At 40.5% G+C, this 25018-nt stretch overlaps 1 protein-coding gene across 2 annotated transcripts; it reads right to left on the bottom strand.

Moving 5' to 3' along the window:
• Positions 1 to 6: 6 nt before the first annotated feature.
• nfat5a (nuclear factor of activated T cells 5a) lies at positions 7 to 24541 on the bottom strand. Of its 2 annotated transcripts, none has more exons than XM_023271956.3 (12): positions 24211 to 24541; positions 14353 to 14481; positions 11271 to 11901; positions 10927 to 11110; positions 9998 to 10188; positions 9695 to 9867; positions 9268 to 9402; positions 9093 to 9145; positions 8833 to 8965; positions 6976 to 7163; positions 4705 to 6883; positions 7 to 4491 (listed from the first exon to the last, which is right to left on the bottom strand). In XM_023271956.3, exons 1-12 carry the CDS (start codon positions 24281 to 24283, stop codon positions 4121 to 4123), a joined length of 4440 nt encoding a protein of 1479 aa, XP_023127724.2. In that variant the 5' UTR covers positions 24284 to 24541; the 3' UTR covers positions 7 to 4120. The 2 variants fall into 2 exon arrangements, with proteins under 2 accessions (XP_023127724.2, XP_023127725.2); XM_023271957.3 differs by lacking the exon at positions 24211 to 24541 and adding an exon at positions 12448 to 12510.
• Between the last annotated feature and the right edge of the window lie 477 nt (positions 24542 to 25018).

The raw sequence follows: 25018 nt of genomic DNA, 5'->3' as shown, positions 1-25018 counted from the left end.
TTTACATTTTTATTAATTCATTTAATGTAGCAGCAGGATTACAGATATAAACAGAAGAGTATACAAATGTCCAGACAAAGGCAAAGTACATGTTAATAATAGTTCATATGTATAATAACACGCCGGGGTTGACCTTTATCCCTACTGCAGGGTCTTAAGGCTACTAAAGCTCAAGCTACACAGAACGGATACAACAGAACTGTTGGAGAATGTGAAATAGAAAGCGAACTAGGAAAAGTGAGCAAACTGATTACACACAAGATACAGCTCACACTATTGGCAATTAACAGTTAATTTATCATGGCTGCCCCTTTTGATCAAGCACTTCACAGCAACAATAGTAATGTTGACAAGCACATCAACACAAAGTTCTCCATAAAACAATCTCCACTGTCGCGTCCCTTTTACCTCACATGTACAAATCTCATGAGGCATGGAAAAAAAAATAACATTTTCAATAGAAAACAACAAACAAGGTGACAATTCACTGGTGAGGCTGCACAATATTATGTTGAGAGTAATCACTCTGATATCTTGCAATAGATTGAGAAACTGTTAGCACTAAAATATATTAGTATGGGCTATGGTTATGCTTGCGTTGAGAAATCAAATGACTGAAAAGTGTCCTCATGTTAAAACAGTCCTAGAGAATGAAAAGGACAAGGGGCACAAAAGGGACACCAGTAAACACAGCAGAGCAACGGTTAAGTTATCAAGGCACACAAAGTTCTGTTGAAAGCATCACAATTGAAATTCAAGATACCCCTGCAGTATATTTCACATTTAAATATACATGGATATTAATTTACATGACTGAAGGACAAAAAGGAAAAAAAACAATATTATGCAAAGATTTGTGTGCTCTCTTCACCACCATCACATCAATGTTTAACATGGGTTTTTCAGGTGGGAGTGGCTATTCAAAGAGTCAGACTGAGCCTCCTGGATTGCTCCAAATGACAGGGCCGGACGCGAAAACATGAAATTACACCACAATCCGAGACAAAACAATTTCGACAAATGCACGGTGACACAAATGACAGCTGGTGCCACCCCACCCATCCCCTCTGCCTCACAATAGAAGTTCTCTAAAACTGTAATTGGTCCGATGTTCGATGTAGAGCAAGCTCCGTGTCCACACCATGAGGTAAAATTTACATTCATGAAACTGAAGTCACAGGTTGGCTTTCTGTGTTGGTATGGCTTTAGGAGGCATAACTGTTCCGCACTTCTTCCACAAGATCAATGTGCTCTTAAACTCCCCTAACCAAGAGGAATGGAATGCTTGGAAACGTCACTACTGCACTCTAACCTGATCTACAGTTAATGGATGAGTCAAAGTGCCATTTGAGATGCATGACATAAAAAAACAAGTAAAAAAAAAAAAAAAAAACCACACACAAGAAACCTAGTCCACGTATTATGTTCTACGGTTTGGGTAAATTCAGTATCACAACAGTAGAATGAAGTTCTAACATATTTGCGTGATGTCCATTAATTTCTAATTTCAGTCACACACTTCATGATAAACCTGCGCTTCATTTCAGGAAAACACACCAGCAATGATATTCTGTGCTATATGAGCATAAACCAAAAAGTTTTTTTTACAAAAATACTCTACATTTTGATACATGGATACAAAATTCTAGAAAAGATAAGTTACTTTAAAATGGATCACTAACAGCTGCAGGACAAAAAGAGCATGACTATGAAAATGTAAACAAATGCGAGCAATGCTAGTCTAACACGCTGAATTATTCTCAAAAAATTGGCTTTCTGATCATGACAAATTGGCTACTGTTGGATATGGAAAGTACAGCAGTGTCATTCTGCATCAAAAAATAGAGTAATGACAAATATAAAGTATCAAATCGGTGGAAATGTTAGTGACAGATAAGCTGATGCATGAAACAAAGTACCTTTTACATATCTTTTATAAATCTTGTAAAACATGCTGACTTGCTATCCATGTGAGAGCTGCATGATTTAAATGACTAAGTACAAATGAGTAAACATCATGAGGGCGTTTGCAAGGACAAGGATGAGACAAAATGGCAACGATTCACAACAGGAACTTTGGTATGCCTGGGTGCACTCCAGTCTGACCCCGCAACAACAGCCAGCTCTGTAGACTCCACTTTGCTTCATAACGAACACCTAATACCAGTGCTATTGATAGCAGAAACTGTACTAACATCACAGCAGAAGTGCCCATCACTCCTGTACATAGCACCATAGATAAAATCAAAATGGCGGCCTCCATGTAACAGATTTCATTAACCAGCCAGCCCTTGTTCACAACACGGGACAGGTAACTGGATGCCAACTTCACGCGGTGCCAACCTGCACACGCTACCAACAATAAACTTAACACGAGACGACGTAAAACAGCCCCAAGTGACAGACTGAATATGAGTTGGTACAAAGAGAAAACCAATGAAAATCCTTCATTTCATGACAGACTAAATGAATCCGTATTTTAGGTGTTTTGTCAAAAGGCCTACTAACCAGTAAGATGCAGAAAAACGACAATGCTTTAGTGAGAATGGCTGTTTGCGGACAGACTCGACTGGACCACTGAGACTGAATACAAAGAGGGATTTAACAGTGAGCAGACGTTCTATACAAAGTTGTCTACACCTCAAAAATATTCTGACATGAGAAAATGTAAAAATGCTCGGTTAAGATGTATTTACTCTTACAAAGACAATTGCTATTTTATCTTTTGTTTCTCTTTTGTATTTTAACTGGACGTTTCTGAGTACAAATTCCGCTAGGTCAGTAGAGAGCTGTGGACGGATATAAGGATTAGCAGGTTACACAAAAGAGGTTATAAAGTGCTTGAGATAAAATGTTTATAAAACCACACAACACTCCGTTTTCACTAGTGGAAAGTTTTTTTTCGATCCACAATGAATTGGTAAAGGTTACCAAGTTCTTCAAAGCAAAAAAATTAAAATACACACACTACATAGTCGAATGCTATTTAAAATTTCACCGAAAAAGCTTCTGCAAACCCAGGGAATATATGAAAACACTGGGAGGTGCCACAAACAAAGGCCAAGTCACATTATTCACCAGGTTGAATCTCATTTGCAAGTGTGTGATATTCCCTCCTCTTTCTAAATGATAACAGGAATAACAGAATGTCTTGATGCCATGTTTTGGTGAGCAAGTTAATTTCATTTTTGCAAAGCGGAGCTGATACCAATATTTAACTGTTCCCTCACTCCAGCCACACCAGCAGATATTGTACTACAAAACATTAATACATTATTCTAGAAAGAATTCTACCATCTAATAATCTGTACTCTTAGAGTAGATCTTAGTCAAGTTGTTGACATGCAAACACAAAGTTTGATTAATCGCAAAAATGCTTGTGTTGTTCACGTCAAAAGAAGTTTAAATCAAGTGGTTGTAACATGATCTGTTTTTATGCCGGGTAACTTATCGTTTTAACTGCCGCTTCACTTGACGAAAGGCAAAGAAAAAATACAACTCACAGCATTTTCTTCTCAGACTGAAAGGAAGGCTTGGAGTTTACACACTCACAAAATGAGATTCCGCCTTTATCTGACACTTATGTGCAATCTGATATTCACTCCATAACTGGCTGCCTATCTACTCTGCCTGCTCTTACAGACTACTCGCCATCATGTTACTATTCCCGTTTCCCTGCTGCTGACATTCTGTATCCCTTTCCAGTTTTTCCACCAAACCTGGTAGGTTTTTAAATCATCATCATCTCTTAGGCTCACATTATTAAAACACTCTGACAACAAAACACTGCATTTTCGAGACTGATGGATAAAGCAGTTATTACAGGCCTCTCTGATCCTGCAAGAGGGGTAATAACAAAGGCGGATTCATCAATTCAAGAACAATGGAGGGACGGAGGCTATAATTAATGATAAATATTTCATAAAAACAAACTTACATGAGGTCATAATTTGGGTTTTCAGTAAAAGGGGCATTTAAATTCTTAAATATTTAAAATTTTCTAAGTTTTGTGGCACTAGCACAAAACTTGCACCGCCATTCTGTTTGTTTATTTTAGGATATACAACTCTTGGCTACATATCACTCACTGTCCTTAGTGCCCACATGGTCCAAGCATGTATCACTGCTTCTGTAGGGTTTCCAGTAGGTCCTCAATTTTATCCATGTTGGATGATGCAGATATAGATGCCTGCAACTGATTCTGTAAGCTGCTCTGTATCTGTGTCTGCATTTGAGTCGGCAGGCTTGATTCTATGGTTGCCTGTAAACTGGACTGCAGAGCTGTTTGTGTGTTTGTCTGCATGGCATTCTCTAAGCTGGACTGCATTTGTGCCTGGAGGGTGTTCTGCAAATTGCTGTGCATGGTTGCTGGCATCGAAGAGGCAGCTTGGGCCATGGGCTGATCCAACAGAGGCTGCATGTGACTGGAGTTCTGAGCCTGGCTCTGGGGTGGCAGGGTGGCTCCGGAAGAACTGAGCAGCTGGGATGAGTCTAGGAGAACAAAATTACAATAATTGCTATAATTAAACAGTAGGTAAAGTACATGATTATGGCATTAAAGCAACTCAGGAAGCATTAGGGCATGTACAGTGTAATGAGTAGAGCATGGTACTACCATATCCTTCTGAAAAACTAGAATTAAACACATTTACTCAACCCTGATTAACTGTACTTTAGAGGTGAAAATGACCAAAATCATCTTACCGTTCTGGATGCCAAAAACAAACAGGTTGGCTTGTCCCTGTGGAGTCACACTGCCACCCACGGTTGTCTGGAAAAGCTGCTCTGGAGGCTGCTGGCCAGGGTTGGCTACCACACCCACACCACCCTGGACCACAAAGATGGTTGTGCCAGGGGCTGGAGCCTGGTTGTTGAGCTCCTGTGAGCCAATAGTGGTCTGCAGGCTGGACAGAGACGGCTGTGGTAAGAACAGCTCCACAGGTTGACTGTTTGGGATGCGGCTTGGGCCCACTTGCATTGGCTGCTGTTCCTGGAAAAGGCTCTGCTGTTGGTTCTCAGTGGATGTTGTGTTGCTGCCTGAAGAGCTCTGGTCTTGGAAGGACATGGGCTCAGCTGAGTCTTGTTGGGGGATTCCAACACTTATGCTCCCCATTGGGGAAGGGCCTTGGGTCTGTGTGCTGAAGAGAATAGTTGGGGGAATAGCCTGGGGGTTAAGATCAGTGGTACAGAGAAGCAGACCTGTTTGTTGGGGTTGTGAGAGTTGGCTCTGGGGAACAGGGTTGGGCTGTGAGTGGTTTGGGATACTTTGGAATAAGGAGCTTTGCTGTCCCATCGGAAGCTGTGGTGGCTGCTGTTGGTTCTGCTGTGGAGATTGCTGCTGCTCCATGGGAGTGCTCTGTTGCTGCATTTGGGAAAGCTGAGCTTGGGGTTGATTCTGAAACATTGAGACAGACTGAGGCTGACTGGTAGACGTCTCCATGGAAGAAATGAATGCCAGTTGCTGCTGCTGCTGCTGTTGTTGTTGGGGCTGAGGATTTGGGGACAGGTATAAAGCTGACCCTGTGGACTGCTGCTCTGAGCTGAGACTGCAACCAGTGAGAACAGTCAGTGTGTTTTGGAGCAGGGCAGCCTGGACCTGCTGTTGGGAGCCCTGGTTGTCAGCCAGCGGCCTGGGCGACTGGAAGAGTTGCTGTGGAGGAGAAGTGTGAGATGGAGGTTGTGTTGGGAAGCTGGTCTGGATGGTAAGAAGTTCTCCAGCCTGTTGAAGGAGGGAGACTGGCTGCTGTACTTGGGGGGAGGAGTGGATCTGGGGCTGGAGCAACTCAGCCTGAAGATGCTGCTGTAAATTCTCCAAGACCTGCTGCTCTTGCAGTTGTTGCTGCTGCTGCTGCAGGTTGCTTAGTGCTTGATTTTGCTGCTGCTGCTGTTGTTGCTGCTGCTGTTGTAGTTGATGTTGTTGTAAATTGGTGAGAATTTGATTTTGTTGTTGCTGATCCTGAAGTTGAATATTATTAAGGACCTGCTGTTGCTGATTTTGTTGCAGCTGTTGTTGCTGCTGTTGAATATTCTCCATGATTTGCTGTTGCTGCAGTTGCTGTTGATCTTGTGGCTGTAATATAAGTTGTTGTTGGATCTGCATGTTGTTGAGGACTTGCTGCTGTTGCTGCTGCAGGTGTTGCTGCTGTTGTTGATGCTGAAGGTTTCCAAGGATTTGCTGTTGTTGCTGCAGTTGCTGATGTTGTTGAAACTGCTGCTGTATTTGTTGTTGCTGCTGCTGCTGTTGTTGTATTTGCTGTTGCTGTTGTATCTGTAGCTGCTGCTGTGCTGATAGAGAATTCTCTGTAGTTCCCAGTCTGAGGCTGTTCATGTTCTCCTGGACATGCTGCTGAAGGGACTCTGCAGAGGGTGTGGGGCTATACAGCACAGAGTTCAGCTGCTGCTGGGCCACAGCTGCCTCCAACACCTGCTGGAGTGTGGTGTTACCTCCAGCCTGTAGCTCCCTTACTGCCCTCTCTAGCTGGGCCACCCCTTCCTGGGGAAAGAGGGGAACCTGTGACTGTTGTGGCTGCGTTTGAGAGGGAGCAGCTATCTGGGGCATGGCTACAACCACAACCCCGCCGCCATTATTCGAACTTTCGGTTGGCAAGCTTTCCTGAGGGTCTCTGAGGAACTGCTGAGGGACTTCTGGTGTCACAGGAGGGATTGTGGTGTCTCCTGATACTGGGAAGGAGGTTGGGGGGGCAATGTCTTGCTTTTGTATGGTGCTGAGAGACTCCAAACTAGGGAAGACAGGAGGTGCCTGGGGAAGCTCCACATCTTCAGGTTGCAGGGGCATCGGGTTCTGAAAGGACTCTCCACCTTGATGAGGACTAGGGCTGAGCTCCAGGGTCTGCTGCACTGAGATGAGAGGGTCAGTGGATGGCTAAGAAAAGAGAGGAAGAAAAGTTGTTACCCACTGCATTCTTGAAGCAGATACTTTTGATTTATATTTCTTGAAAACAGATGGTATCTTACTTTGAAGATATCTGTTGGTGGTGGATTGCTAGACACCTCCATTGGTGTGTCCTCCCGTTTTGAAGGTTGGCCAGTGCAGTCAGTTCGCTCAGATGACATAGACTTGATCTGGCCATCAAATATACAGGTTGTGACCAGTGAAGGACTCTCTGTTTTCACTGTCCGGATGTTTGAGTTATCAGCTGCAGCTAAGAATGGAAACATAGGACAGTTATAAGTCTGTAAGATGGCAGGATGGTGTGGAGGCTGAGAACCATCCACATCAAGCAGAAAGTGGTTGACTGCAGACATATAAACATGGAGAGTATTACTGTGCTTCCACCATGGCAGTCAGCCAACAAAATGCCCCATATAGTCCCATTAATAATGCCAGTCATTAGATTACTCATATAGCCAACAGTGATCTTGCTTTCCTGTTTTTAATGTCATAAAATTTTGTTACTAAGCCTGAGGATTTTTGGCAATCATGTTGCTAGCCGAATCTAGCTGGGTTTGGATGGCTGAATGAAGACTTTAATAAAACTGGAAAATGGAAATGTTCATGGATTGTGTCAATCTCAGCAACATAGAATAACAATGCATTCTATCCAGCAACGTCATCAAAACTGACTGTTGAGTGGAGATAAGGCTACATAGCCCTCTCAGATATATAAAGGCTGCCCTTTTCATAATACATTGTGCCTTGACTGTGTCTTTCTGTCTGCTTCGCTTTTATCTGTAACCTCTCCACATCGCTTTATTTTTTGTGTAGATTTTCTTTCCTTTTCCCTGAATCTGTCCCTCTAACTCAGGCTACCAGCTTCACCACTGCCGTTGTTACATAGATCTGATTTCATCTTCCAACCTTCAGCTGATTTGGACTTCCAGATTAACTTAATTATGATACAGAAACATTTTTTTGGGTTCTCACTGCTATTTATCCTTTTTTTGGGTTGATGCTGGTTGTCTTCTCTGTTCTGTGCTAAAAACGTTCAGTTTGGGAAAACTGAGTTATAGCCACACGCCTCTGCTGCATGAAATTTATTTGACTTTGGTAATCTCCAGTCAGTCCTTGTGACATTTTGAGCTTCATCTCAACCAGCGACAGAAGACAGAAATGGTCTTCAGCTGATGAGAAGCCTCCCTGAATATGTTTTGCTAGTTTTGTACCAGTTACTGGTTTAAATTCCACTTTTACACAATCATAGATTTCCCTTTGTTTTATTAAATGCAGGTAAATTATTTAGCTTAATCATTTAAATGACAAACTGGCATCCTTGTAACTTCTTATCCCTTGTTAATAGTAAGTAAACATTATTCCACATTTTTGTTCAGACTGTGGATATGGTTACTTTTCCTTGAAGCCAACGTCTGCTTGCTTTTTGACTGAACAACTTCCACGTTCACACAGACTTCACTTTAATCTGTCAGAGGAAACACAACTGACCGCGATTAACCCCAAATCTCTGCTTTTACATCGGTGTAAATGGGTTTGGTTCCATTCTGCCTCTGCAGTAATGGCAGCAGAGCTTGTGAGTGCAACACATTAATCAGCCACCGGAATCGTCCATAAAATGGAATGACTTATCTTCCCATCATGGATTAAGTTTCTGTTATGAGTCATTAATGAATTCTGGCATTTCAGCAATATCAAAAATTTTCATTAAACATCTCTGCCATCTATGAAACAAGTCAAGATGTTGATTTATCTGGCCAATATAGCTAGACTTTTTGCTCATATAATTATATTGTCACAGTATCTTAAAAATGGGACGACTATGTCAGCTCCATCTCTACTGCTTATGAAATAGCCTACAAGAGGCCTATAATTGTGAAGGCTGAAAAAGATGAACTAGCCAACTTCTATTCATTCTGTACCTGACTCTGGAGTGTAGGTGAAAGGCTGAGCCTCATGCGATCTACCAGCATTGGTCATCACAAAGATTCCCACAGAAACAGGAGACGTGATCGACTGGTTGTGGAACGGAGGGACTTCCACTATCAAATGATTCTGTAAAACAATAGAGATCATTAGTTAAAACTCAGGCAGAGTATGGCAAATGAATGCAGGTCGGATGCAACAGCTTATATTATTAGAGGAAAAACTGAATGGTATTATATCATTCACTGGCATTTACCTGATGAAAAAGGTCCATGTCGATCTCTGCCTCAGCTTGCCAGGAATTATCATCTGCAAATTTATCAACAAATATTATTTATCCTTGCACACTTTGAGGTTGACATACAGACACATATCCACACAAATGACACTGAGATATGAGACCACTAACAACACCAAATTGACAACAGCACCTGCAATGTTCTCTTGGAAAACAACTTTGGTTCCTTTGAGGAAGTTCTTTCCAATTATAAAAACTTCCTCTCCTCCTCTTACAGAGCAGCTGTGAAGACTCTTTTTCAGGATCTCTGGCACTCCTGCTGGCTGGGCTGGAGAATGACAGAAGAGTCAAAGAATCAAAACACATGACAGCTGGGTTAATGTTTGCAAAGGGGCATATGAAAAGCTCTCAAACAGAAGCAAAGAGAAGCTCTATGGTCTGATGAGATGAAAACAGAGCTGTGGCGCTTTCATACTAAATGCTTTGTTTGAAAAACTAAGCGCCAAATATCACTGGAAACACAACATTCTCCAGCATTATGCTCAAGGTAGCCTCGTTGGCTGTTACTTCTGTGGCTTTTTAAGCTCATTTTTAGTTCTTGTTGGGTCTGAAATACTCACTGCAGAGGATGGGCGATGAGGGGACCTGTAAAGTAAGAACTGATCCATCAGGCTGAGGGATATTAACTCTGAAGGCCAATCTGGCACGTGTGCTCTTCTTTTTGGACCCTGCCACTCCAATACGGGCCTCCACATCAGCATTACGCAGCTTCAAAATACCTACACAGTCCACCCTGGAGAAGCAAGACAGGACAGGGAAGAAAGGAACACAGAAAATATAAAAAAGCACAGTAGACACTAAGTAAACATGAACACTTTAACTAATAGTTGATCTTAAATTATTCATAAAAAAAGACCCCTTACGCAAGCATCATGTCATTGCTGGGCTCCAGAGGAATTTCAATAACAATGGTGCCCTCTATTTCCACCTCCTTGCAGGCAGTGGTGTTGCGTCCCGTCACTCTGCACGCCTGGTAGAAACCGTGAGGCTTCACTCTGCCTGCATCGTTTGCTACAAACACCTGCAGCACAACCGGTTCGCCAACACCCTCCAACTGCAGACAAAAAATAAGTTGTATAAGTACCTAACTCATTACAAATAATAGGAAGCATAATACAAAAGAATAAATTTGGTCGAAGCCCAAACAACACCACTAAAAAATGCAATATGACTGTTCACTAAAAAGAGCCAGGTCTATTTTTTCTATGCATGGATCTCACAAAAACATATGTAGATGAGAAACTTTAAATACATCACAAAAGAAGCTCCTGCAATTGTTGACAGATAAACTTTATATCATCTTTACTGTTGGTATCAAACAGTACATGTGCAATGATGAATTTCAGGGTCATTTATTAATGAATTGAATTTCCCTCGGGATTAATAAAGTATCTATCTATCTATCTATCTATAGAGATAGATATATGGCAGGTCCTATTCCTTAACTTCCCTAACAAGATTTATCAGTGCTAGGTAATGGTTTGTGTTCAATTTTTCCCCTCTGAATACCGAGTTTGTCGTTTATCCAAAAGTTTAGTAGTCCACAGGCACATAGGCCACACAAATGAGTGACCTACTGTGAAAACAAGATATTGAAGAGGCTCAAAAGAAATTATTAGTGATTTGAGTGAATACTTATGATGTGTTTACACTGGCATAATTACTCTCTTGAGGCACACAGCACTCCGCACTAAGGGTCCTGTGTATATTTAGCCGTATTCCTCAGTTACACCTTAGGTGTTGACATTTTCCCCCAGTGTTAAGAAGCAGCTGGTAGCCTTTGTCATCAAACCTTGACAGTGGGGAATCCCTGCTGTGTGCGATCTTTGACAGAACCTCTGCTACCCTCGGTCAGATAGCGAGCTCTGTGCTGGGTCTCTGGCTGCACAAGGATCTTTAGCTCCTTCCCATCACTCCTCTGGGGAAACTGAGCAGACAGTGACCCCCCTTTAACTGCAGTCCCTGACTCAAGAGAGCTGCAGGGCAACAAAAATGACAAAGACATTAGTATGACATCCAGAAATTCAATTGTCCCAGACAAAATAAAATTAAATGACCTTTACTGTATCCCTACAGAGGGACAGAGGTACTTTGATCTGAAGTGACAGAATGTACTTTGAACAAGAGTCACCCCACCTGGCAATGGGACTGGTCTTGTCTGTGCCCAGCTGGGATAGGACAAAGTGAGGGGCCTTGGCGCTGTCAGCATCGAACACATCCATGCTGTCCTCCGGAGGAGCAGGTTTGGGACCAGGCCGCTGTCGAGGGGTGCGTTTTCTAGATTTGCGTGGTACCTCTGTGTTGTCATTGTAGGAGATGGAACTGATCAAGCTGAAGTTGGAGACAGAATCATCAGCCCACATGCTGCTGCTATGTTCCGAGTCTGGCCCTGGTGCACCAGATACGGCAGGTTCCTCTTGGCAAGACATCTGGCTGTCGTCAAACAGGTCCTCAGGTGGTGGGGATATGCTCAACACAGGCCTTCGTTTAGAGGGGGTGTTCTGAGGCTGCTGGACTCCTAGCCCTGACAACACTCCTGACCCTATGTCCCCTGCTGCGGTGTTTGCTCCACTGTTGCCTCTGCTGGGGGCAGATACAGCACCCTCCATACCTTGCATCTCTGAAGCTCCAGCTCCATCCCCTCCAGTGGAGTGGAGATGCTGGGCAACCTTGAGGTGGTCTGAGGATGAGGTAGAGGGGCCAGAGGACGGAACTCCCATGGCCAGGGAGGAAGAGGCAGAGGGGCTGGAGGTGGAAGAGGTGGCATCTGCAGTAGCATATACAGATAACAAAGTTAGGACAGATATTCAGCACAGAGCAGGCTAGCAGTCCCATTTAAGCAGCTGAATTTGTGCATGATTTGTATTGATTTCCCCTCTTCCCAACTCTAATTTCAACAGACTATTGTGGGTTATATGCTCTCACTGTGCATGCGAGAGCTGTCAAGCATTGATCCAATATTCTGAAGTTAAAGTTGAGAAGGGTACTATAGGTCCCACAATGTTTTGATTCCTACAAAACCTCTGAATTAAAATCAATGTGACAAAACTGACATGCTTTGTTTACAAAAACAAAAGCAAGCTGCAAATTGTTACATACACATTGCCAGAAAGAAACATAACAAAATCTGGTCAAACTTTCTTATACAGCCAAATCTGCAAGCTGATAATGCGGCGCCAAATTAAATTTGCCAGGGTTACAGTACAGTTTGTGCAATGTGCATTCAGTAGTAAACAGTAGTTTGCGCATGCCAATTGGAAGATTTGGTTGGGACTGAGCGTAGCCATGGAGACAGAATAAACAAGCCTCTGACCTATGGAGCAGTGAACTGCAGACCATTTTATATGCAGACACTCCCTGCCTCAGAGGGAACTTCCTGCAATAAAAATGAGACAGCCAATGAGCAACAAGAGAGCTGATCATTCAAGACTCAACTTCTGTCAATCAGTAAATTGGATGAGTTAATATACTGAAGGAAGGAGTAACTTTTGAAGTTTATCATTTATAGACACGTGTATTTGGTTAATGGTGATCCGAAGGACATTACAGTAGTCATGCTTTTGATCAGCACTGCTTAGGGCCAGCTGGGTCAGACAGGATAGTGAAAAGGTAGCGTTAACATAAGCGCTCTCTCCAACATAACTGTTGACCAGTTAGTTTGCTCTTTAGATGAAACTCAATACTAGAATCCCTCACAGTTATAGCTAATGTTGGCTGCCCTGAACCATGATCCAAGATCAGACCAAATGTTGTTCGCTAAATGATACGTAAAAAGACACAGATTGCTAGGGGCAACTTCACTGTTTCATAAAGAGAAAGAATCTTTATAAATACAGAAAATGTCAGCTGCTTTGAAACATGGCAGTAGATTAATCATTTAGCTGCAAAGCTCAAACAGATGACACACTGTTTTAAGAGTGTGTATTGGTGTATGTGTGACTGAGAAATGTGCACTGGCTTTAGGCACTTGTTAAAGCATACAAAAAACAGACCTAGCTATACTGACACGTTCAGAGAGATGTGCTCAGTCTAAAGAGCTAGTGTTGTAAGTGCTTCATTGAAATAAAGAATAGTAAATCACACTGAAGGAAATTACATAACCAAAATGCAATATATAGACTCTAGAACACAATATAATGTCATAACATGAGGTATGAAATGACTGCAGAAGTCAAAGGACAGTTTTTGGATCAACAGTAGTGGTTGAACTGCATCTCTAAAGCTGGACCAACTTGATATGTTTTTAACTGCCTAAAAAGCCAGGTGCCAAAAAAACATTAAGCACAAGCATCCCAAAGTACTGTTGAAAAAAAATGAGTGAAATGATAAAGAACAAGCTATGTTAGCATGCCGTTAATGCAAACTCTTGCAGCTGTCATTCAGGTTAAATCTTCCCAGAAACAAAGGACTGTGTATGACTTTTCTTACACAGTAGTCAGAGAGTGTTAGGTTATACTCACTGCTACTACTTTTGGTATAGATTAATTAGATGTTAACTAGCATAGAAGTTTGTATAAAACTACATTCAACAATTTTAAATGCTTTTTTAGATCCATTGTCAGTCTTAGTTTGATAAAGTACATTGGTTAATTGAAGACACTTGTCGGAGTTGCAGTTTAGGTGATAATCAAAGTCCAAATATAGAAAGTCAAGGTAAGCAATGACTCTTCCCATGTTGTTGTTTGGATTATAAGATGTACATCACACTAAAGTACATAACAGGGTCACCTAATACTGACAGTGTCAAAGGACCTTGTGATTAATCAAAACAACACATTATATTTGCTATTTTAATATGGTACAATAATGTATAAAGTAACGGGCCCAACATATATTTAAATTCAGCTGAAGTCCAGCTGTAAAATGGGCTTTAACACTCTGCCCCTACCCCACAATTGGTACCAATGGAGCCTTGTGGAAAAAGAACACATCCAATATATCCAAGTAAAATATAATAACCATGTAGTCACATGTCAGCAGTAGAAAATACTTTTGATTAAAAATAAACACTGTACTAATATTACTACACTGTACTAGCCTATATAATCTTATGTAGTCAGAAATATCGCCTCAAAAGCAATGATAAAAGGGTGAAGTTGCCCCCAGATGCTAATACAAAGCCATATTAGATTCTTCACCCCTACTGACTTGGGGAATAGTTTGTTACAGGGAAACTGATCCCAGATCATGGTTTTCACAGGACGAGCAGGTAGCTCACCTGAGGCCACGGCTGCAGAGGGGGGAGGTCCCGCCTCTCCCCCACTCTTCTGGCTCATGGTGGGTGGGTCTGTCTGGGCGGACGACGGCTGGAGCTGGAGCTCTTTGGGGAGGAGGTCATATACCGACTCTGTCATAAAAGATGAGCAGGAGAAGATATATTAGTTTCTGAAAAACATAAATAAGACTGTTCTTTATTACAGGACCATGCAACTAGAAAAGATCCATGTCCAATCTTTTTACGTGGAAATATTCTGATCATTTTCAAGTAGGCCAGTTCAGGACTGATGGAGCCGAATGGAATAAGCACCAAATTACTCCCAATTTATGAGAAGAGAACAAAACATCTGCCTGTTGTTAGTTAATTAAAACTGGTGTCGGCTCAATTTAACCTCATAAACACCAAGCATAGAATATTATAACTTGCCATGCTTAACGCAGTACTTCAAGGGATGCATAAGGCCGTTTTCACCAAATCAAAGCTGCCTTGAAATGCTATACACAACTAATAACTGCTGCATCCTGGTTGCAAAACTGTTAGAATTCTTCTCAAAATGCAAATTTGTCAACAATTAATTTCACTTCCACTAATGCAATCTTGGTGGCAATAACAAAACTATTGCTGCTGCTCACCCAGGTTGGTTGTTGTTTCCTTATTTCTTTTTCAAAAACAAGTGGAGGCAGTACTGGATTTGGACAGAAAGCAGACCTGAGTCTCATGACTAGAAATCCTCCCACATCTCCAAAAATTCTGCAGGCATCACTAATACAACACATTGCGTCTTATGATAAACTAAATGAGTCTACCATGGGGCTTAGTGTAATAAAACCCACAGAGACATGTTAATATTAGATAGTAACATAATTCCTAGCAGACATAACAAACCACTGCAGCTACACTGGAATAAACTACACTTGATTGCAGATAAACACATGATTAGGTAGTCTGGTTGCTAAGAAACAGGCACCTATCAACACCCTGACATGGATATTTCAGCTGTGCATTGGCAGCACCCAGCATGTGTAGTAGTCATCTGACACTTAGCTATGACTTGGCACCGGCAGAATGATGAAGCTGGCAAGACGCACGATCTCGCAATTTTGTGACGTCAACGGTGCTGTTGAGGGAGCGACAACACAACGTCACCATGGTTCACACAAAGAGCTACAGAGGACTTCACAAACACAGACAAAACCTGAAGTAATAAGATGAAAGCCCACTCTGTGGTATATTGCTGTGGCAAATGAAAGAACTAGTTCCCACACAAATACAACAAAAATTGCAATTACTTGCAGTAAATTTTGGCAGATCTAAAGACCAAAGTGCCAGAAAATGATATTAGAATATGTTATCATCTCACCAATTAAAATAAAAAGATTATTGATAAATTACAAATCTTGTTGTGAACAGTGTCCTGTGCAAGTAGAAAAGCAAAAAAAAGTGCATTTCAATGAAACTGTTCACAATGAGATCTGCAGAATTTAAACTATTATCAATAACCATCTGATTTTGAGTGAACACACCGGCAAAGTGCATTTACTAAAAATCTCTATAAACCTGGCTATCTTGGACAATGACTTACATAATACACTTTAATATGGTTTTAAAGCAAAGTATGCACAGTGATGTCACAATAACTCTCTGTCTTTGTCTGTTGTTCATGGCATGAAGAAAGCAAGTCTTTGTTGCTGGATGTATTACAGACTGACTGTCAAAACGACATGACCTCAGTCTTAACTAAAATGCTTCTCGCATATTAGATGTGGATCTACGAAAAGTGTGTTCAAACCTGCATGGAATCCATTTACATGCTACTGCAGTCTGTCATATTTAAACAAATGTTGTCACCGTTCACAGATTCGTACCTGTGCAACAGTGGGAGCATGACATACTCCTGCCAAAAGACAGTGGCACATTACATAATAAAGAATAACAAACAGAAATGACTGTTCACCAAAGAGGGCATCTTCTGACCCAGGCTGCAAGGAGGATTACAAAGTCAGGGTAGATGAAATACACTGACCTAAACGAAACGAGCAAACACGGGGTTAAAGCATGTCACTGTGCTGGTCTGAATGGGGCATAAATCATTCGCTCTCCATGAGTCCTTGCAGGTCACAGAGCTACACAGTACAACCACTGAAAATCAGTAAACTGTAAAAGAGTTCATTGTTCGTGGGGCACACGCGTTCATCTATAAAGCTATTCATATAGAACAGCATAGCCAAATCGTTGTTCAGTAGAAATAAACTTCACACAAACTCTTTCGTCCAGTGGAGTAAAAGGTTCTTTAAACTGAAAACCTGAATTTAGAGCATTTTCATGGCTTCCATTAAATTCCCAATTACTGCATCTACCTGCCACACATTCAGTGTGCGTTTAGTTTGCATGTGCACTAATGTTTAGAACAGTTGCATACAATATTTAGTCTCTTTATCTTAAACACATACAGCTGATAATCAGTGCAAACACTCACTCATTAAGACATATTGTTGCTCAGTCAGTCAGTCACTTACTTTATTCATGTACATAAAGGCATGGTCTGGATTTCATTCAGTGTGTAGAATTCAGTCATGAGTCCTGCCCATGCAGTGAACAGTATGCAAAACTATCTTTGCATATACAAATGTGGCTTGTGCTGGTGGAGAATTACACATAAATCATCAAAATTGCAACAATTAAAGAGTTTCAATATATTCATTGAATATTCTGCCCATTTATTTCAGTTCACTGTCTTGTCTATCTAGACCATAAAGAGTGAAATATGCTGGTTATAATTTTCCACAGATCACAGCAACAAATTCAAATGTATTCTGTCTAACCAACAGTCTACACGCCAAATAAGTCTAGGTTACCATAGAGTATTAAAGAAAAACATCCAAACGTCATATTTGAGAGAGCAGAAAACACAAATATTTGTCATTTTTGCTTAGAAAATTACAAAAATCTTTCATTCTCAAAAGCGTTACTTATTTTTTCTGTCAACTGCCAATGCAGCTCCGAATAGAATGCCTCTCAGCTAGTATCAAAGAGAATAATCCACTCCTCTGTCAAATGTGTGCAAACCCAAAGCAGAACTACAACAAATTTTAATATTTCTTTATATGCTCATGCTAGATCTCTCCACCAAAACTGGCAAAAGAGTTTCTGCATAATCCTAAGAGATAGCCAAACAAAAGCTAATTCAAACATGATCACCTCGCTTGGTTTTTGATACAGATTCAAAACACGACATCTGGGGCCTGTACTACAAAGCAAGTTCAACATACCTAGGATATCTTTTTGATTATCTAGCTTTTCTAAGCCTGACAACCACAGTCACACTTAATGCTCAATCAAAGCTGGTCCTCAACTCAGTAAGCTGAATTTGCAACAAGCATGTCCACATAAAAAGGGTGTTGGCACCAGATGCCTCACAAACACCGACAGGTCTAGAGCTGCATATTTCTTACAAGCAGAACTATAAACTTAAACCAATAAGAGGAATTTGAAAATATAATATAGACTAAAAGCAAAACTGCAGCAGCTAAAGCCAGGAGGGAAAGGTGTCAAAAAACTGCCAACTGTGTGAATGTGCAAGTTAATAGGCATATTAATATCATTTCCCCATCATTAAGGCATGAGTAGATCCAACTGTGATTTCAGTTGTGCATTCTATTAAATGTGTTGCTTAGATGCAGACTTTTTTTATAGCGAGGAAGCCTGGAGCCCTAGTGGTGAACAAATATTAAAACATATTAAGTAGGCTTACTGGAAATCTTATAAGGTCAACAAGTACAAGGCTTTAGTGCTTTAAGCATTCTCTGTTTCAGGATTATTTCAAAATACAAAAGCTTGTAGAACGATGAAATTGCTTTAAAATTTCTCACAGTCACCAGAAAGTAAAAATAGAATAAAACAAGGAAGACTATAGTTCGTTCTTGAATCTGTATCTCCTGACTATGCTTGTCAGGAAAAGAAAAGGGTTAGGCAGTCTCTAAAAACTCTTCCCTTCCTCAGTGAGTTTCTCACTACCACCGAGCTCTACAGGATCTTTCAGGAATTGGTCAGTGTGTGGTGTTTTAATACTCTTGATGTGTTATCTCAAACATAATTTGCTCTGTAGTAGGTTAGGTGTCCTGCATAAGTTACTATGATGTTGTACCCTGGTGAGAAGCGAACCACTGTTATAACTCTAAAAACCTACAGTTAAACCTGCTGTCACCTTACAAAACCCAAATCCTGCTTCATAGTACAGGCCTCTATAACACACTTTGATGAATATAAATACATTCACACAACAAAGTTCAAAGAAGAAAACCAAAGGTTTTTGTCATACAGCTGCACATAGAACTGACAATAGCAAATAAGTAGAAAGACTGTCGGGCAGATGAAAGTTTTTAATATTCCATCTTAATGTTGCAGCATCAGTAAGACTCTAAATTAAATCCTTTCATCTTCCTTCTCTACTTTTGTGGATAGAATAAATAACTTTCTCTAGGAAGCTATTTATCATTTTTACACAATCTTAGAGAAGTGGCCTTACTGTAAACATTTTAATCTAACTGTTGCTCTGTGTGATTAACAAAGAGAGTCTTTAGAAAGACTTCCATGACTAATGAAAATATAAAGACAGTTTTGACTCTCAGATAAGCCTTAGCTGAAAAGAAGAAGTTTAACTTCCCACTGTTCCAAAATGAGTAACAGGCGCTGATAGTCTTCTTGAAATAGATTTTGATGTTGGTGTCTTTTTGCTAAATAGAAGTCAAAAGATATATGCATAAGTTTATATGCTCAGATCTGAAGGCTTGCTACAGTGTGCCCAAAAAGTAGGTTGCAGCACACTAGCCAGTAAGGCAGTGGACTGGCTTTAACCTATACTTAGAACAATTAAATGACATCATGTCATAGTTATGCACTCCTCACATTACACATGCCTTCAAGGTTTTGCCAAATGGCAAGGCCACCAGTCCATTTTTATTCTTTGCAGCTGGCTTAGGGCTATGATGGGGGATGATAGATGAATAGACAATTCATGAGGGCTGTGTTTTTGTTGCAAATAAAAAAATATGCAGACCAAGAATGTATCTCAGTGCCCAACAATGGCTGCTTTAATTACACTCTTGAACACATAACGATATGCTCAAGCCAGAGCCCAGACAAAGCAGCTACTCACTGCACTCAAACCACAGAGAATGGCATTTTTGGCTATTTATACCATCTCTGTTTACCTTGAAATTGAAAGTATTGCGAGGATTGGCTGAATACTGTATTTGGTTCTATTTTTGTCTGCTGATGTCTATCAGGTGAATAAATGTGTGTAATGGCATTAGCTGACATTCAAACTGAACTGCTCCATAGCATGTAGGGTTGTGCGATTAATCAAATTTTACTTTTGATTACGACTTGACCTTTTAACAGCTATGAAAACAAGATAATCATACTAAAACAATTATTGTCATATTCCGTTTGCAATGATGCTCTGATTTTGTTTTGTGTTATAAATCCAGCACATCCCTTTACGAAGGATTTTTGCCCTTGAAAAAAGCTCAACTGTTAACCAAGTTGACTGCTCATCATGAGTTGGTGTAAGACCATCATAAGACTGAGACACCACATGACATAGTGCTAAAATTACTTGCAGGTCATCTGATTCATTGTTTAAAAAAAAAAAAAAAAAAAACATATTTAAATTTGTTTTTACCTTGACTTGTGTTTAAAATTAAAGCAAATCTACTGTTGAAAAGACACTTTTTTTTTTTTTTTTTTTTTTAAAGTTCTATAAATGTATAATGCTTCCACGGTCAATGGATGCTTTTCATTTTGCTAACTTATGCGTCCTCACATACTTTCTCCTCCAGTGACCTGGAAATCCTTCCCCCCGCCATCACGGACGATCTTCCAATTACTAAAATAGGAAAGGAGCGAAGAGAGTGAAGGCTTCGGGAGGAGCTTAGAGTGAGGAAAAAACAGGTGTATCTTATCAAGAGGTGTTGGTTGGGTTTGACAGTCGATGCAGCTGTGCAGGTCACCATAAGCAACTCTCATCACTTAAGACTGATACTGGATTTCTCATTTGGCAGAATGGGCTACTCTGTCATTACACCTCTTCCTAGCATTTCTCTTCTTCTCACATCCCTGCTGGGAGGAGATGAGATGTCAGGAAGAGATGCAACTGAGACACGTTAGCATAATGAAAAGCTCCCTAATCATGAGCTCAATATTGACCAATACAGTAACAATGGATTGAAGTCAATAATGACTTTTCCCTAATCAAACAGTCCTTTTACTATGGACAGTACATAAAGCTTGAATTCCCCCTAAAGATGCAGTAATGGTACCCTCAGTTTGTGGCGCTCTTGTATTAGAATACACTGGGTTAACAGAGCTAACCGCTAGTTTTTCTATTAGTAAATTAACTGGCGATGCAATTCAATGCATTAGTGGTTAATTAGTTTTAAGAAAAAAACAATAGTTAGCAATCCTAGCATATTAGGGGCACACACTGGGGCTATAGTAATGTATACCAGATGTAATTTATATCTTTCTAGTCCTGTGGCTGTAAACTTAATCTGAAAATAACCACTGTTACAAAACAGACAGTGAACAAGCAAACACACACTGTCTTGGATGGGACATAAAAAGTTATGAGGCAGTATGCTTTCAAAGGATTATTTGCAGGAGAAGCTGTCATTTTTCCCCATATGACTAACAGTAAATAGTGTGCAGATATACATAGACTCTATTTGGGCAGAAAACAGAACAAAAATATACTCAGATTTCATGCTTATCAAGCCTTCATACAGTTATTTTTTATAATGTATAAAGTGAATGACAGCCAACAAATCATTTTTAATAGTGCTGTGAAAACAATCCCCCTCATTTCTCCGAAGGGTTGGTTCACCCATACTTCCTGATATTTACAACACAGATGGTTTTAGTTTTAATCATCCAGTTTTTGAGATTTGTGCTGCTAGGCAAATAGAATGGACATGAGTGGAGTTTCATTGGTTGTGTAACTTCAGAGTAACATCTTTTTATTTTCACTAGATGATTTTACTGACTATGAATATCCCTGAGAAAACAGTTTGTGTTGTGTATCATGTGAAGTATCTATATCAACACTCAAGGGCACTATATTGCTATTTTATTGTCTAAATCTATAGAGAGGCAATGAATACCCTGAGTGTCAGTCTCACACAATGGAATCTTTTATCGCACTGATAAAATGATGAAACTATTTTGTTCTTTGACAGAGACTACACTATCTCTTTGGAGTTTGTGTCCATCCAAATAAAAACACTTATCTTACATGTTTCCACTTTCTAATGGTGATGATTCAAAAAAATACATCCTTCACTCACTGTCAAACCAGCCACACATTTTACCCTTTTACTGATTACGTAGCAATAGTGGACGACGTGCTGATTTTCTCTCATTGGTAAACACAACCTCAAACCATTAACTGGCATACATGCATTGTGTTTAACTATTAATGATGATGATGTATGCCAATAATTATACTACTGTGAAAATGGCCAGACAGTAGGGAAAGGCAGGAAAGCAAAAAACTAAGATGAGACTAAGAATCCGTTTGCTATGGACTCTCTTAATATAAACTCTTCTTAATTTGTTACCAGACTGTACAGGTTTCCTGGTACTTAAGTGTGTATTTTAAGCAACATGTCATAAAACAATTGGCTTGGATGGCATTTGTGTTGCTGATTAGAGGTCTAACTCTAAGTGATTTACACAAACATATAGTAGTTAATACTATTAGTGTCTTTCAGTTAAAGAAACTACCAAAAGAGAGATCCTTGATTTTGAATACTTAAGCCCGAGGATGTAAATGTGATTTCATGCACCTATAAAAGGACCAGGGGACTGTATCATGGGCGAGCTCAGCTTAGTCTATCTCTCTTTGGGTCATCGAACCTAGAATGGAATAGGATATTGAGTTTTTCCAGCCGTTTGGTCCGATGAACAATGCACTACAAATTTGTAATGCACACATGAAATTTACTAGTAATAAAAGACTGTTTTTGCTGCCAAAGCAGAGAGAGTGGGAGAGAGGAGGAGGGAAAAAAGTACATGCCTTGCAGGGTCAATCAGTGCTGCATCTATAATTATGGGAAATATTCAACAATAAGTGGATTTTTTTTTTTTGTAATATAAAGGCAACAGAGGCTCCAGTTTTTATTTCCAATTATTATCACAGAGTCTCGTTATGCTGTCGTGAGCTGCAGTGAGCAAAACAATTCAAGTGATAAAAATATCTGTCACTCTTTATTATCTGTCGCTTCATGGTAAACTCTTGTGTCTCCATCAGGATCCAGTAGGAATAATATCTCTGCATATTCCTTGATCTGATTGGGCTGTTAGTCAGGCTGTTACCATGGTGATCTATACCAGTTTAAAGTGAGGCAGCTTCATAATATTGGAAAACCACAGTCTGTCTAAATAGCTGGATAACCCACGAATCTTGGTTCATGTTTGCGTTTCTATGTCTCTCTCTATGGCTCTTGCATGGGATCCTTGATGAGCGAGTCTGCTACCTTGAACCCAACGAGCACACAAACAATTACTGACATATAAATAAACAGTCATCATGTGATATGGTGTGACGTGGCAATCTCAACTGAGCCTTTCAGGGTCACAGAGAGTAGCTTTCTGCTGGCTCATGAGCACCCTATACATAGCAGCCAGACAGATGTGGGACCAGCTGCCAAGTTAGGGCTGTGTTGGGTGTCAAGTGGTACTCATTAGGTTTTCAAAATGTGGACTGAATGTATGAGCATGTAATACAACAACAGAGAAGGCGCACCAGAGTCTTAAGAGAATGCAAAATGCATAAATCCATACGTCTCAGGTTACGTTACCACTTTAGGAGCAGTACACAAGATACAAACCTTGCTCATAAATAAGCAACTAGCATGATCGCAGCCAGTGTTGAGAAGCACACTTTGAGGCAGTTTCTTTACACATGAAGTCGATACTCTTGTTAATAGGCAGGAAACTGACCTAAAGACAAAGTGCTGCAAAAAGCCTCTACACACATGGGTTAACGGTCTTGCTCTTAGATGATGCAGCAACATCCTCCTAATAATAACATAACAGTTGGCTGACACGTGTGCAATGGCATTAAGAGACAATAAATTTTGGCACTAGAGGGCCCCTTATGCTGACAGGGAGGATACAATGCTCTGAGCTTTGAAGTGCCAATAACTGCATTCTTTCAGTGAAACCAGAGAATGTGAGGAGGATAACTCTGGCTCCGTTCCACCAAACAAAAACAAAACAACAGAGGGACTGTCATTTAGCAACACCAAACAAGTGGAATACATAAACTACTCGAACTACTTTTCGTCCTTATCACACACACACACACACACACACACACACACACACACACACACACACACACACACACACACACACACACACACACACACACACACCTCCTGCAGAGGAGAGACTTAAGTACGTTAAACCTATGAACAATGTAGGGGCTTGAAAGCGACCTCACGTAGCTTGTGGCTACGTTAGCACATATATGTATTTAATATGATGCTAGCCAGCAGCCTAAATGACAAATGTAAGTACACTGATATTATACCACATATTACTGGTATAATTAGCAGAGAAACCAATCCTCTTCCCCGCATGTGACGAGGACCACTAACCAACCAGGTAGCCAATGCACAAGCCAAATGCAGCCAACTAACTACGCTAGCTAGTCTGGCTAACAGCAGAAAAGAGGCTAACTACTGCTAGCTAGCAGCTTAACGTGAGCTACCAAGACATTCACATTACTTCCTATTTAACGAGGACAAAACGGCTTAGTGACTTAGTGGTAGCCTTTATGTAGTAAAATCTTACCTTTAGAGTATAGAGATTTGGGGGAATTGAGGTCGATATCCGAGCTAAGGAGGGATATAAAATCAGAGGGCATCGCAGCGCTTCATCGAGGGGAGGAGAAGCGGACACTCTTCGGTAGAAACGAAGTCGACTGCTCTTGGCTAATAAATATTGCGTTTTACAAGCGGAATGTTTTAATATACATAGTATAGCATCGAAGCCGTATTAAGGCGACAAAAACAAAACTTTCAATAGCAAAAAAAACCGTTATCCAGCACGTCTCACGTTAGTGTGTGTGTCTTTGCTGAGAGGAGACACGTTTCGTGCTACGTTGAGACGAACACACACCGACACACAAACACACACTTGACTACAGTTGGTCGGCCCACCTCCGAGCCCTCCTCCTTCCCCTCTGCGCATGCGCGGTAGCCGGGGCTGTAATACAGTGGAGTCCCAGCCATCACAGAAGAAATCATGAAATCACAGCAGGCGACATAGCTAGAAAAGTTATCACGACAACATTTTAAATTTTGGTCGATATGGATAATTATTCTCAAATTTTGATTATGTATTCAATTCAATTCAATCTTTTAATATCATTGTCAATAAAATAATGAAATTTCGTTCAGAGCATGTCATACACTGCATAGCAATGATATAAAGTGCAACAGTGGTGCAAGTCCCTTCTCCCAGTCCCATAAACAGCCACTGTGTAAAATTTACACACAATAACATAGAATTTAATTATTGAGTCTAGGCACAAATGTATAAATAGGAACAGTAACAGTGGTACTGCAGCACACAGAGGGAACATACAGTTATTTGAGTG

Source organism: Amphiprion ocellaris, chromosome 3 (genome assembly GCF_022539595.1).
Source record: "Amphiprion ocellaris isolate individual 3 ecotype Okinawa chromosome 3, ASM2253959v1, whole genome shotgun sequence".
Taxonomy (NCBI): domain Eukaryota; kingdom Metazoa; phylum Chordata; class Actinopteri; family Pomacentridae; genus Amphiprion; species Amphiprion ocellaris.
The sequence above is the reverse complement of the archived record's forward strand: the minus strand, read 5'-3'. Positions and strand labels throughout refer to the sequence as shown.